The 14,158-nt window shown below is 59.9% G+C and overlaps 1 protein-coding gene and 1 long non-coding RNA gene across 2 annotated transcripts in view; one reads left to right on the top strand and one right to left on the bottom strand.

Moving 5' to 3' along the window:
• The window catches only part of NOL4L (nucleolar protein 4 like), a 63,120-nt gene extending 59,843 nt beyond the window's left edge, over positions 1-3,277 (bottom strand). The window contains exon 1 of the mRNA XM_064673817.1: positions 2,843-3,277. Within this exon, the coding sequence (XP_064529887.1) occupies positions 2,843-3,151 (309 nt within the window). The 5' untranslated portion in view covers positions 3,152-3,277. The remainder of the gene's footprint in view (positions 1-2,842) is intronic.
• LOC135423539 (uncharacterized) lies at positions 2,930-11,887 on the top strand. The gene is made up of 2 exons (XR_010434830.1): positions 2,930-3,019; positions 10,363-11,887. It is a non-coding gene; the product is annotated as an uncharacterized LOC135423539 (long non-coding RNA).
• The last annotated feature ends 2,271 nt before the right edge of the window (positions 11,888-14,158 follow it).

The following is a 14,158-nucleotide window of genomic DNA, read 5'->3' as shown; positions in this document are numbered from 1 at the left end:
CGGAAAATACACAAACCAGCTCAGGGTGCATAAGCCAAAAGGAACAGCTCTGCCGGCTTGCTGGGGGGCGGTTAATTTGGGGGGTTTGGGACTATTATTACTATTATTATTTTCCAGAGGAGGAGTGGCCCCAGCCCTGTCAGGGAAAGGAAATCTTATCCCCACTGCTGCCCTCTACACACTCTTTACCACCTCTCCTCCAGCTTTCCCTCACAGTCCCTTGGATTTCCTGTAGCATCCTGCAGCAAGAGCAGAGCCTCTCCCCCACTGCACCCAGGCTGGGGGCTCTGCCTGTCCCTGCAGCAGGGGACATCCCCAGCACGGTGGTCACCCGGCAGATGTGCTCAAAGAAGGGCGAGCAGACAGGACGAACCAGATCAGGTTGCAGAGGAGCACAGCCAGGAGAAAGCAACTGAAACACCACTCCAGAAGTATTTGGGAAAAGCAATTGAACAGGCATTAAACCAGAATCCAGGCGTTACTGTCCAGCAAAAGCCTTGTATCAGCTTCACGAATTATTTGACTGTGTGCATGAGAGCAATGAAATACACCCCAAACCTAGCCCAAACCACCAAGGATGAGGAGAGCACTGAATTACGAGGAGCTGAAGAAAATCCCTGTCAAGTTATCTCTAAATTTAAGAGCCACTTGAGGCAAAACCAAAACTCCAGCTGCACCCATCTGAAACGGTCCACGCGATTCCTGGCAGAGAGAGGCATGGTGGGGCCAGGGAGGCTGGGACCAAGGGATCAGGAGGCAACAACTTCTACAGACCCCACACTGGAGGGTTTGGGGAGTACGATGACTGGTCTCCCTACAGCCAGTGGCTCTGCAAAGCGCTCCCAGCCCTAACATCCAGCAGGCATCCAGGCACTGGGAAATAAGCTGTACTGCCCCTTGGAAAATTCGGTTGTCCCCCAGGACATGCCTGTCAGTGTTTGCTGGTTTAGGGGAGCCTGGGTGTAACTCCTGCCTGTAGCCTGCAGGGACTCTGCCAGGGAAGATGCGGGGGCCTAGGCACGCTCCTTGCTGAAACTTCATCTGTGCAGAGGCCCTTTGGGAATATGCGGGCTTGCACCAGCCTGGTTGAGCCGCTGACCCTTGGGACTCCCTCCCGGACAAAGGGGAGGGGGCGTCTAGCGAGCAGCAGGGTCGAGGGAGTCTGGCTCGGCCTCTCTGGGGTACCATGACTCTGCAGCATTTGGAAGATCTGGGATAGAGTCGCCGGCTGGATGGAGAGGACCCGAGGGGAGTGCTGGCTCTGTGGAAGGGGGTACCGCTCCTAATCCGCCCTCCACAGGGGCTCCTGGAGAGGGGGGAGCAGGAGAGAAGGGCTGCTAAAAGGTCTTAAAAAAAAAAAAAATCGCAAAGAATTTTTTTGGGGCATGGCATGGGGGAGGGGGGCTGAGAGGGGAGAAAGAAAGGAGCCTCTGAGCACCACGAAGGGAGAGGGAGAAATAATGACCCTTCCCCCTCCCCCCAATAATCAGGCGGACCAGATGGGAGGTAAATAGTGCGTTTAGAAGCATTTGCCACAGATGGGCTGCCCTCAATGGAAGCATCCTCCAGCCACATCAATGCTGGAGTCTGTGTGCACAGAAAACACTGCACCCTTCAGAGCAGCGGCAGCAGCAGCAGCAGCGGGAGAGGCGGGGAGGGACAGGGGAAAAAAAAAAAAATCCCTGCCGGAGCTCTCCGGTGCCCGCGGTCCCGGCGGGGCGGCGGGGGGCGCGGGGGATGGCGGGGGGCGCGGGGCCGGGGCAGCCCCGCCGGGCGCTCCCTGCGCGGGGCCGGGGCCGCCAAAGTTGCGCGTTTCCCCCCGCGCCGGGGAGCGGGACACGCTCGGGACGGGAACAATGGGGCGGCGGGGCAGCCCCGGGCGGCGGCGGGAGGAGGGAGGGAGGCGGCGGCCGGTGCCCCGCGCCCCGGCCCGGCCGGGCGCCGAACAATGAGGCTCCGGCGGGGGAGTTCCCGGGACGGCGGCCCGCGGGCAGGCGGGGGGGGCTGCCCTAATCCGGGCTCTGCCGCTGCCCGCACCCCCCGGGGCACCGGCTGCGGCGGCCGCGCCGGGCGGGCAGCGCCGCGGGACGCCGGGGCCGGGCTCGGCGCGGCGGTCGGGCTCGCCCCGCTCCGCTCGGCAGGACTCGCCCCGCTCCGCTCCGCTCGGCGCGGCGGCGGGGCGGGCAGGGCGCGGCGGCGGCGCGGGGGGGCCGGGGGGTGCCGGCGCCCCCTCCCCGCCGCCCGCTGCCCTTGACTGCAGCCCTGTCCCCGGCCGTGGGGCGGATGGGAAATGCCGGGCGAACGTGATCGGACAGAGCGGGGGGGCGGCGGGGCCCGCACCGGGCGGCGGCGCGGCCCCCCCGCGGGGGCAGGTGCACGGCGGCGGGCGCGGGGCACCGCCGCCCCCTCCTCCCCCGCGCCGGCAGCGCCCGGGGACGGCGGCAGCACCGGATGGGACGGGGACGGGGACTGAGGGGGGGGTTGGCGGAAGGTGCGAGGCTCCGGGCGGGCGCCTCTCCCCATCCGCATCCCGGGCGGGTCGGGGCGGCGGCGGCGCGGCGGCTGCCCCGGGAGCGGCGGGGGCTGCGGGAGCGGCCGGGCCCCGCGTCGCGCCCCGCATGGGGCATGCGCGCTCCCGGCGGCCGGCGGGGCTGGGCCGCCCGGTGCTGACGGGACAGGGCCGGCGCGGCGGTGGAGGGGACCGCGGCCCCGGGGGTGCCCGCCCCCGCCCCGGGCAATTCACCCCCCCCTCCCTGCCCGCACCCCCGGGGAGGACAGACAGACACGGACAGGCAGGCAGACAAGACAGACACAGAGCCCCCGGGGCACGGAGCGCACTAACCGTTCCCGTTTTCACCGGCACATAAACCACCACTTGACCCATCTTCGTCGCCTCCCTGGTGCCGTTTCCCAGGCGGAAGCCCTTGGACCGGACCCAGAACTGGAACTTGCCTTTCTCCCCCCCGCCGGAGCCGCCGCCTGAGCCGGTTCCCCCCTGCAGCACCTCGGCGATGCGCTGGTACTTGCTCCGGGTCACCGTCTTGGTTTTGGCCGAGTCCCCGTAGGTGCGCAGGCACCAGTCCCGGAACTGCCGCCCCAGCTCGCTGTCCCCGGGGCGGCTCCCCCGCAGCAGTAACGGCGGCTTCGGCATCGCCCGACCGGCGGCGGCGGCGGTAACGGCGGCGGTAGCAGCAGCAGCGGCGGCGCCCGGCCCCGCGCCCTGTCCCGGAGCGGGCGGAGGGGCAGCGGCGCTCCTGGGACGGGCTGCGGGGGCGACGGGCGGGATGGAGCGGGGAGCAAGAAGCGCAGGGAGGGTGGCGGCCGCTGTAACGGGGAGGGGGGGAAGCACCGGGGCTCGGACAGCGACCGGAGGGAGGCACCGGCGGCGCCAGCAGCAGCAGCAGCCGCTCCTGTCACAGGATCACAGGCGGCTCCGGCTCGTCCCCCTCCCTCCCTCCCTCCGCCCGCCCGCCCGCCCGCCCGTCCCTGCCTCCTCCGCCCCCCTCCGGCCGCCTCCTCCTCTCAGCGGGATCCCACCTGTTAGAGCGGCCTCGCCGCCACCGACGGGCCCCCCCCTCCAACCCCCCGCCCCGGGGCTGCCGCTCCCCCCGCCCCGGCTCCGGTGGGATGCGCTCCCCCGGCTCGGCCGCCCTCCCCCTCCCTCTCCGCTTCCCCGCTCCCCGGCCATACGGCCCCGTACAGCGGGGCAGCGGGGCAGCGGGGGGCGGGGGGCACGGCCGGGGCGGGGTGAGGGGTGTCGGTGGGCGCGGGTCCCGGTGCCGGTCCCAGACAAAGGGCCGGCGGGGCGCGGGCGCACGTGTACGGCGGGACGGGCCGGCGGGGGCGGAGGCGGGCACCTGCCGAGCCGCCGCAGAGCCGGGGAGGAGCCGCGGGGGCAGCGGGAGCGGCAGGGGGAAGGTGGGGAGGGGGAGTCCGCCACCCGCCGGGAGGACCGGGATCGTCCCGCAGCGCCCTCGGTTGACCGGAGCGGCTGCGGCTTGTCCCGCCGGACCGGGAGAGCCGCACCCCGCCCCGAGCCCGGCCCCGGGGCAGCCGCGGTCCTGCCGGCCCCTGGAGCGGGAGACAAAGGCCGGACCCCGGCCCCGGTGCCTCTCTGCGCTCCCCCGCCCTCCGCATCCGCCCCGCAGCCCCGGCTGTCCCGCGGCGGGACCGAGCGCCGCCACTGCGGGGCGAGCGGGGGGGGTCGGGACACGATCCCGCTGCTCCGACCCCGAGGGGGCGGAGGCGAGGGGCGGCCACGGCGGGTCCCGGGGGGGTGAGATGGGGCGGCCCGTCCCGGCCGGCGGCTGCGGCTCGGGCTCTGCCCGGCGCTCTCACGCATGTGCCGTGATGCTGGTGGTGCCACACGTGTGCTCCCGGTCTGTCCATCGGTGTCACATGTGTGCTCCATGCCCACCCGGCAGTGCCACGCGTGTGCTCCTGGTCTGCCCATCAATGCCACACATATGCTCCCGGTCTATTCTTTGGTCCCATGCATGTGCTCCCTGTCCACCAGTGCCATACGTGTGCTCCTGGTCTGTCCATCAGTGCCACAAGCATGTTCCGTGCCCATCCAACAGTGTCACATGTGTGTGCTCTTGATCTGTCTGTTGGTGTCATATGTGTTCCCTGTCTGTCCCTCAATGCCACATATGTGCTCCTGGTCTGTCCATGAGTGCCACATGTGTGTCCCATGCTCGCCTGGCAGTGCCACGTGTCTGCTCCTGGTCTGTCTCTTGGTGCCAGGACCTGTTCCCTGTCTGTCCATCAATGCCACGCTTGTGGTCCCAGTCTGTCCATCAGTGCCATGCGTGTGCTCCATCTGTCCCTCGGTCCCACACCTATGTTCCCTGTCCATCAGTGACATGCATGCTCCCACTCTGTCCATTGGTGCCACATACGTGCTCTGTGCCCACCCAGCAGTGCCACAGATGTGCTCCTGGTCTGTCCATCAGTGCCACATGTGCTCCATTGCCTGTCCTGCAGTGCCACATGTGTGTTCCATGCCCAGCCAACAGTGCCACACACCTGCTCCATCCCAGTTGGTGCATATGAGGGCTGCCTGTGTGTTCAGGAGTGCTAAGGCTGGCATGAGATGTAGGAGCAGGGGCTGGGAGTCTGTGGGAACCTGGAAGAGGAATTTGATGTGTCAGTGAATTGTCAGAGGCTGGTGCTGGAGGTGCTGGGCGTGGCAGCAGAGCAGCCAGGGCACAGCTGGCCGTGGTGCCACATGCCAAGGCTGGAGACACAGGGGAAGGTGAGGGCACTTCATGGCTGAAGGGCAGTTTTCTTCACTGCCCCTTGCCCTGTGCCAGTTGCATGGTGCCCATCCAACAGATCTTGAGGTGGAAATGGAATGCTGTAGGAGCTGAGCCACAGGTTAATGCCAGAATGGTACAGAGAAACCAGGGGATGTCCATGACACTGGAGCCTTGGCATTACTTATTGCAATATGCCACTGTAGATCATGTTGACCTTCCCAATCCCACTGGATGTCTGGACACCTCTCAAAAAATTCCCAGTGTCCCCATCCAGTTTGCATGGGTCCCAACATGGCGCCATTGGAGAGGGACTCGGGGAGTGCAGAGGATCCACATTTCCCATTGTGGATTTTCACCCCAAGGCACATTGTGCAGGATGCCTACAGGAACTCGCTGCTGTGCTGCAGTATTTCTGGCGACCACTACGAACAGGATGGACATCCTCTGAAGCCTCAGCCAGCCATGGAAGCATGGCTTTCTCCAGGGATGGTTGTGAGGAGCAGTGAGTGGACAGAAATGGCAGAAAAGGATGTTCTGTAGAATTTGGGTTCAGTGGGCAACTTTCTCTCAAAGACTTTGTGGATGAAGTTAGGCTCAGCTCTCAGCCTGCTCCAGCCCCTGGGCATCCACCTGCCCCAAATAAAGTGACTGGCTGAGCTGGTGTTCAGAGCCAGCTGGTACAGGGGGAGCCATGGAGGGGATCCTATGAGAACTTGGTGAATCAGTGTTGTGGGTGGTGTGGTGACAGTTGGATGTCCGTGAGTGCCAGGGAAGTTCTCACTGCTGGAGTCCAGACACTTTGCAGGAGATGTTGAATGAGGATGGGAGTAAAAGGATGTTTTGCTTCTGCTGAGGAGTTGCTGTGCCCAGGGGTGGTGCTGCCTTCTTCACGATGGTCAGACCTCCTGGCTGAGGTCACCACTGAATTCCCCACCTTGCAGTTGAACTGCTGAGGAGCCAGGGCAAAGGGAATGTCCTCTCACACCACTGTAGGCATGGGCAGATGTCTTCTCCTACCTCAGCCCACCCACTGGAAGGTTTGGGGTCCACTTAGAAAGCAATGCAGAGGTCCCTCTGGCGAGCATGGACAGGAGTTTCTCTAGTTTGGGAAAGCAAGGCCAGCCATGCCAAGAACTGATGTCCTCTGAGTGACTATTTTGTGCAGACCACTCGCACCAGCCTGAGTGTTCAGATCAATATTTTACGTCCCAATCCAGCATGGATTCAATGAGTATTTAACTTGCACTGCACGAGCATTCTCAGGACACAGAAAATTAGAGTGCCTGATGTTGAGGCCGCTCTTGTCCTTAAAGATAGGGGGGAAAAGGAAGTGCAATTGTTTGGTGGCACTGGACCTTCAGCAGTTGGTTCTGGATGCAGGTACCGGGTGTGTTCAGCACCAGGTGTCTGCTGACAAATTTTTTATAGACAAACAGGTGGTGCCTCCAGGTCCATAGCTATTTATACTGTATGCAAAAAAGGTTGGGTTTGGGTTTTACCTGAGTGCTCTGCTGCTCTTTTCTCTTTAAGGTGCCTTTCTAATTGCCTGCAAGTTGTTTCTGTTCTAAAGAAATTTTTGTTCTTCTGACAAAAATGCTCAGCTGGGCCAGGGAGTGGACGTGCACAGGAAAAAGGAGTTAGCACCTGCAGAGGTCAGAAACTGCAACATACAGCAAGGGATGAAATCCTGCTGTGCCACCAGAGACATCCCATCAGGTGCTCAAGAAGTCATAGAATCATGAAATGGTTTGGGTTGGAAGGGGCCTTAAAGACCATCTAATTCCAACCCCTCTGCCATGTGCAGGGACACCTTTTACCAGATGAGGTTGCTCCAAACCCTGTCCAACCTGGCCTTGAACACCTGATCTCCTTGTTCAACATCTGGATTTGCACTCAAATAGAGCCAAAACTGGAACTATCTACCTACTGCCCCGGAGTGTTGCTGGGTGGGATTAGAGGCAGGCAGAGGGGTGGGCACGGGGGCACCCATCCCATCCATGGACGTTGCCTAGTGCTGAGCAACACAAAGTGAACTCAGGAGTTAATAACCATCACTTTTGCTGGCAGCTGGGAGTACTTCCTTGGGGAGGGTTAGAGTATGTTGAGGTACTTATTGAATCACTACGGATGATGTTTGGCTCTTGTAACTTCAGTCACTCACAGCTGGACAGCCAGAGGTACGTGGGTGTCTCAACTGCCTCTACAGTCAGTGTATGACAATGAGCACCTCCAGAAACCATTCATTCCCATGCTCTGAACACTCCCCATGGAGTGAGATGAGTTGCTCACTGGAACTGCCTTATTCTTCCCATCAAACACAAAGGGAGCCCGTGTGTCTCTGTCTGTGTCTGAGACTGAGGCTGGATGGGAGACCTGTGATCCACCAAGAGATTTGTGATCCAGCAAGGGAAGAGCTGTGATCCATCAACTGGATAGCTGTGATCCACCAGGAGGATGGAAAAGGGCAGTGATCCCAAGTTGTCTTGGAAGAGTCATTTCAAAGGAGGCACAGAGAAGTACAAAGGCTCTGGAGATACTCCGGACTGCCACCTGGTTCTAGTGAGCCATACTGAGAAAATTTAGCCTGAAACTAGTGCAGAGAGAGTTTGCTGGATTGTTCAGGAGAGAGGAGAGTGTCTTACAGAGATGACTCAGCTCCCTGATCTCAGAGAAACGGATGCTGAGAGAAGACACGTTTGTGGACAACCAGAGACAGATACCAGGGAGGGACACAGGCTAAACCCTGGCACCACCTTGGTACGAGACAAGTAGGAATGCACAGACCATGGAAAACCTCATGTCTGAAATGAGGAGATGCTGACCAAGCATCAGAGCCATGAGGGTCTACAAGATTGACTTCAGAGGAGAATAGGGGAGACAACCTGGTGGCTGCAGAAAGGAGCTCGGCCGGGTTCTGGGTGACGTGGCCCAGTGTGGCTGCCTCTCACAGCAGGCACTGGGCACAGTCAGGGGCCCCACTGGGGTCTCTGGCCCCAGAGTGAGAAATCAGCTTTAATTTTCCTGCAGTTTTTGCTAACTCTGAGCCTAAACAATGAGGTTTTCCCAAGTAGAATTATTCTTGACTTTAATCAAAACCCAATTTAGATCCAGGTCAGATAATAAGTCAAAGCAGCTCAGGGAAGTCATCAAGGAGCGAGAATTCCATCTGGAGCCCGTTGGATTGCTGTCCATGTCACAGCACCAAACATCATTTGGTGTGGCTTCTGCTTGGGAGAGGCCTGGGACCGAGACAGGCAGAGCAACCAGAGTCACAAATTGAGAGGGGATTTGTGGAAATAATAGACATTTTTCCCACCTTCTTATTCTGTCTCCAGTGTGGCTTCAGCAGGCTGGGAATCAAACCACGTGGCCGCTGGATTGATGTGCTTGGAGGAAGAGCCACAGAAGGAGTGGGGTAGCCTGGCGCTGTGGGGAAGGACTGAAATACCCAGCAGCTGCCAGAGCTGTGTGGGAGCCTGGGCAGGAACAGCCAGGGAGCTGCAGAGCAGGGCTGAGCTCCATTCCCAGAGCTGCGTGGGGAAGGCTGATGGCACCTGCCCACATCCTCTGCGACTGCACATGATGCCACGTCTCCCTCAGTTTCAAGACCAGCAAATTCACCCTTCTCTGCTTTTTTCCTTCAGGAGAAAGAAGAAAAAAAAAAAAAAACCAACCAGGAGACCACAGATTTCCAGGCTAGGCTGTGCTAAGGCGGCACAAGCTGTCAGCAGGCGCGCCGGGAGCAGCCGGGAGCAGCCGGGGTGCCCTCTGCAAGCTGGAGAGCTCATTGTCTGTGTGGCAGAGGACAAGAGGGAAGGAAGAGGAACCAAAAATAGTCTTACAGTTTAAGAAGTAAAACTGTTCCTGTGACCTCTCACACTTGTGCTGGGTTAACAGTTGGACTCGATGATCTTAGAGGTCTTTTCCAACCTTAGCAATTCCGCGATTCCATGCTTCGCCATGCTGGGGGGTCTGTCTTCCTCCACCAGCCCAGGGGAGGGTCTTCTTCATTTTTCCAGGTGTGATCTGTCCCTCCAGGCACATCTGCTCGTGCTGTCCTCCCTGGCTCCTTTACCCTCCTTTGAAATCCTCACCATGGGTGCACTCCCGCAGCATCTGCAGCTGCAAACATCTGGACAGGGCTTTCCCATGAGCCAGCTCAGAGGTCAGGGGATTGCTCTGAGGAATCCCTGCTACTTCAGTGGGACCCCTGGGCATGGCTGGCACAGGAGGGGACAAGCAAATACTGGCCAGAGTGGGCAGCTCTGCTCCTTCCAGAAGGGAACTGTGAGGTCCACAGGGGTCTGGCCATTACATTACAACATTTAAATGCCAGTGCTGGAAGGAATAGCTGGCAGGTGGGGAAAAGACGTTTTACCTGGGGAGTGTTGCCTGCTCAGCAGGCCCCAGGAGAAGCAGGGTTTACATTTTCAGTGTGCTGGGAGGCATGAGAGTCCCTGTGGTGATATTTCTGGGTGGGATTTAATGGATTCAGGCTGAATCCTGGAAACCTGTGCAGCAGCAGGATAACGAAATGCCAACTATTCTTCAGTCTGGCTGCATCCCACCTCTGAATACTTTAATTGCTTTGACCCAGCTGTTAACTCAGCAATGGGTGCTGGTCCATGTGGCTCATCCATCCTCGCCTTGGGGCCCAGCAGGGTCTGTGCTGTGGACACTGTGTGTGTGCTGACCACAGAACATGTACTGCTTGTGGCTGTCCCTCAGCAAGTTCCTGGTGCCATCCATCCATCTCCAAAGGCTTGTTACCAGCAGAGCTGAAGCGCCTCACCTGCAGCATCACCCCCAGGGGATGCTGAGCCTGAGCCAGGCTACTTCCATGCAGGACAGAGGCAGCAGAGCCCTCACAGAGCCAGACCCCATCCCCTGGGATGCTGCTGCTTCTCTCATTCAACTGCCTGTGTCAAACGGTGGCCAAGGGAGCACTGGGGCAATTCCTGCTGGTTTGATTTGGGGACTGTGTGATTGGGTTTTTGCCTGATTTCCTCAGGGACATCGGAGTGTGGGCTGGTCCCAGAATAAAGAGGATTCTGTGTCATCCTAGGGCTGAACGGGTTAATTTTTGTGCTTCCCTCCCCAGCTCGCTGTGGACTCTGGCTGGGACAGAACATCTGTCTGTTGCTATGGCTGCAGTACACTTGAAGGGGATGACTGGATAATTATTGCAAACATCCATCCTGCCTGATGTGCTCCCGGACCCTCCCTGCCCCAGCCCGGGCAGTGGCCGCTGCTCAGGCCCAACTTCACTCGCAGGGACCCTACCGAGGGATGGCGCGTTGGCATCACCTTTTCATTTGCATAATTAATGAGGCCGAGCCTGCAGGGCTCCTGGGAAATCCGACGCAGAGCAGCAGAGATGAAATGGCACGGAGGGCTCCAGCCTTCTCGAGGCTCGTTAGAGCCCAGCTCGCTGCTGACGCCCCGCTTTGGAGCTACCAGGGAGTCGTTCTTCCATTGCCTTTAATTTACCACCCACTTCTATCCGAACAGATTGCTCTGGGCTGATCCTGCCATGCCTCCTCCAGGCACAGGATCCCACCTGGCTGCTGCTGAGCAGGACCCCACCAACTCAGCACGAACCAGGGTGCACCCCCAGGGCTGTCACACGATCAGGGACTTGGGAAATAGCAAGGTCCCAGGTCCCGGCGTGGACCCGAGGCATCCCCTGGTTCTCTCTCTTAAGTAGGCTGCTGCTGCTGCCAGCACTGCTGCCTCTGCTCCCTTCCTGCACTCCCTGCCTCCTCTCCCTTCCTGCTCTCCCTGCCTGCAGCTCCCTGCCTGCAGCTCCCTGCCTGGTCTCTCTGCCTAATCTCCCTGCTTGCTCTGCTGCTGTCTGCAGCTCAGTGACTTGCCCAGCTGTGCCCACTGCTCACCCTGCAGCACCTGGGCACTGTCCTGTGTGGCTGCAGTGCCAGTGCTGGATCCCCAGCCTCTGGCAGAGCCCGGCTGTCTGGTGATCCAGACAGGATCCCTGGCCTCTGGTGGAGCCCATTGCCAGTCAGTACCTGGTGATCCACCCAGGATCCCTGGCCTCACCTTGCATGCGCTGGAATATGACATGCCCTAGCCCCATTCCTCCCAGCAACTCCTGCTGCTGCTCCTAGGAGTCAGCCTGCCCCGAAAACACCCATGGCCCCTTTGTTTCTGGGGTTGCTGTTGTTCTTTTGCCTGCTGGCATTTAACCCTGCCCTGGATCTCATTCTGGGGGTGTTCAAAAATCCAGATCCTGCCCTGTGTGCCCTGTGGACTGACCCTGTTTCTGCAAGTCCCACCTCTGAATTAACAGACCAAAAGATAACACAGGAGTTCCCCTTCTGAGCAGCCACTGCTGTTCTGTTTAACTAGGAACTTCAATGCAGCCATTGTACATTTTTTTCTGTTTATCAACACGTGGTGGGTAGGAAGCCCAAGTGGAGCTGGGAGCACGGTGAGTGCAGACCCACAGCTACTGGCCAGCAAACATCACTGCAGCTGGGACCCTCTCTCTGGACCCTCTCCTGGACCCTGTTCACTCCACAAGAATCTAAGTAGGCTATGTAGGACAAGGCTGCCTCTTGCTTTTCCCATTATCTATAACATCAACAATAAATAATAATATTTTCATACAGTGTTTTGGATCTGCAGAGCAGCTGGCAAACACTCATTGGTGCAGAGCATTCCCAGAGGCTCCACTGGCAGGTAGGGATGGGGCCAGGTCATGGGACACTCCATGGGGCAGTGCTGCCTCTTTAAAGGAGGAAGGAGGATGGCACAGAGATAGAGAGACCTATGGGCTACTCCCAGGTCCTGTCTGATCTTTATCATCCCAACATTTTTGTGTGTGATTCAACAAACTCCTTTGCTTGCACAACTTGCTTGATTCTCATCTCTGTGACTCAGGTGCAAATGATGGGCTCACGTTTGCAGTGAGAGAGTCGAGCCCTGTGGCTACACAACCTCCCAGAGATCCTCACTTTGATTCAGCCTGGAGGACAGAGCCAGGCACTTCCCTCTCAGAGGCCCTTGCAGAGGGAATGGGGTGAATGAGGGTGGCAGGTGGGTAGGTGTCACATGGGCTCTGTAGCGGGGCTCCCAGGCATGGGCAAAGCTGGCATCTGCTTGCCACACCTGCAGAAGGTCTGTTAGCTTCTTCCCCCAGGAGCTTCTCATATCCTGCCTCCAAGGAGGATCTGGGATTTGCTGTCCTGGGTCAGGCCCTGGCCTTGGGTAGCAAGGGCAGTGTGGGTGCTTGGAAGGATGTGCTCTGTTCCACAGAGCTGGCTGCAGGGAATTGTGGATGCTCAGCACCTCTGAAAGCCCTGCCATGGGGGTGCCCAGCTCCACTGGGAGGTACCTCACTGCTGGGTGCCCGTGCTTAGAGGTGATTTTGCCTGAAAATACACAGGGTATCCAGGAGCTGTAGGGCTGTGGGAGGATCCAGGCAGGAGGATTGCTTTGGCAGGCAGAAAGGTGGTGCCACTTTATGCTCACAGCAGAGTCCTGTATCTGTGGTGGCCTGGGGCTTTGGGGAGGCTTCTCCTCCAGCTCCTGGGCTGCAGGGGCTTTAGGGGACAAGCTGTCAGTGGTGCCCACTTTGTCATTCTGGGGGAGGGATAGCAGGGTGCCCTGTCCCGTGTCAGGGTGCAGGGCATTATCTCCTGACAGTGCCCTGGGGTCAGTCCAGTGGTGACACCCGTGTCCCTGGCCCAGCCCTTAGAGGAAGAAAGGCTCTTGGTGACACCTTTAGTTTCTGTGCTCCCCAAGACTGCAGGCAGGGAGGAGGTCAAGTGAGTCACTGCAAAGCCATGGCTGAAATGCAGAGCTGTGCCTGGCAGCGGGGCAGTGGCTGTGGGGGGAAGGAGGAGGAGCGGGCACAGGGCTCCCCCAAGGACAGCCCTGGCCTGGAGCTGGTGATGGGGACTGGTGTAGGGATGGAGGCTTGCCACCTCCCCTACCTCCTGGGCTTGGCCCCATTTCCAACGTGTCTTGGCACCATATGGCGCTTGCTTTATTTGTTCTGCTGCGACTTGGGAAGGAGGGCAGTGTTTCATTGTCTGGCAGAGGAGGTGGGACGCAGGCACAGGAATATGCCCGTGTCCCGCGGGATCACTGCCTGAGCCAGGCGCTCCACATCTCGTCTGAGCTGCAGGTCGGCGTCCTCATCCTTTGCTCCAGAGGGGTTTCCCCGGAGAGTCGCTGCTGGAGATTCACCCACCCACGTGGCACCGGAGCTGAACCAGCACCGCCTGTGCGGGAGCGTCCCGGTGCGGAGCACGACCGACCCGCCACGGGACGCTGCCTGTAGGAGGAAAACGTGGCAGCGCTGCTCCTGACTCATCAGAGCACAGGCAGCAATCCTGCGACAGCGATGCCGGGCTTGCCCAGCACCAAAAAGTGACAGCACGCTCCACCCACCCCGGCTTGCGGGAGCAGGAGCCTTCTCCGCATGCCCGCGGTCTGGAGGAGCCGCTATCCCGCGGACATCTCCCCGTCCTGTTCCGTGACACCCCAACTCTCATCCTACTGCCTCGCCTGCCGCCCCCGCGCTCCCCCTGGCCCTGCCTTTTCCTTCCTTCGGCCTCTCAAGCCTCAGCTCGCCCCACGGAGCTCTGGGATGGGGAGGAAGGGGAAGAAGGGGAGAAAAGCTGCTCAGAGGCTGAGGCCCAGCCCTGCCAGATTTGCATATTTTTTACTGGCTCCCAAACAAGACATTTCTCCCGGGAAGTGAATGCATCGCCTGCCGTCCCCGAGGGTGCTGTGTGCTGGGACAGCAGCCGCTGTGTGCGGAGGGGCCGCGGTCCCAACACACACCGCGGTCCTGCTCCACACGCTGGCAGTCCTCTGCTGCCGCAGGAAAAGCCTTTCCCTTGGTGGTTTCAGAATTCACGGGCTTTAAT

Source organism: Pseudopipra pipra, chromosome 17 (genome assembly GCF_036250125.1).
Source record: "Pseudopipra pipra isolate bDixPip1 chromosome 17, bDixPip1.hap1, whole genome shotgun sequence".
NCBI lineage: Eukaryota > Metazoa > Chordata > Aves > Passeriformes > Pipridae > Pseudopipra > Pseudopipra pipra.
The sequence above is the reverse complement of the archived record's forward strand: the minus strand, read 5'-3'. Positions and strand labels throughout refer to the sequence as shown.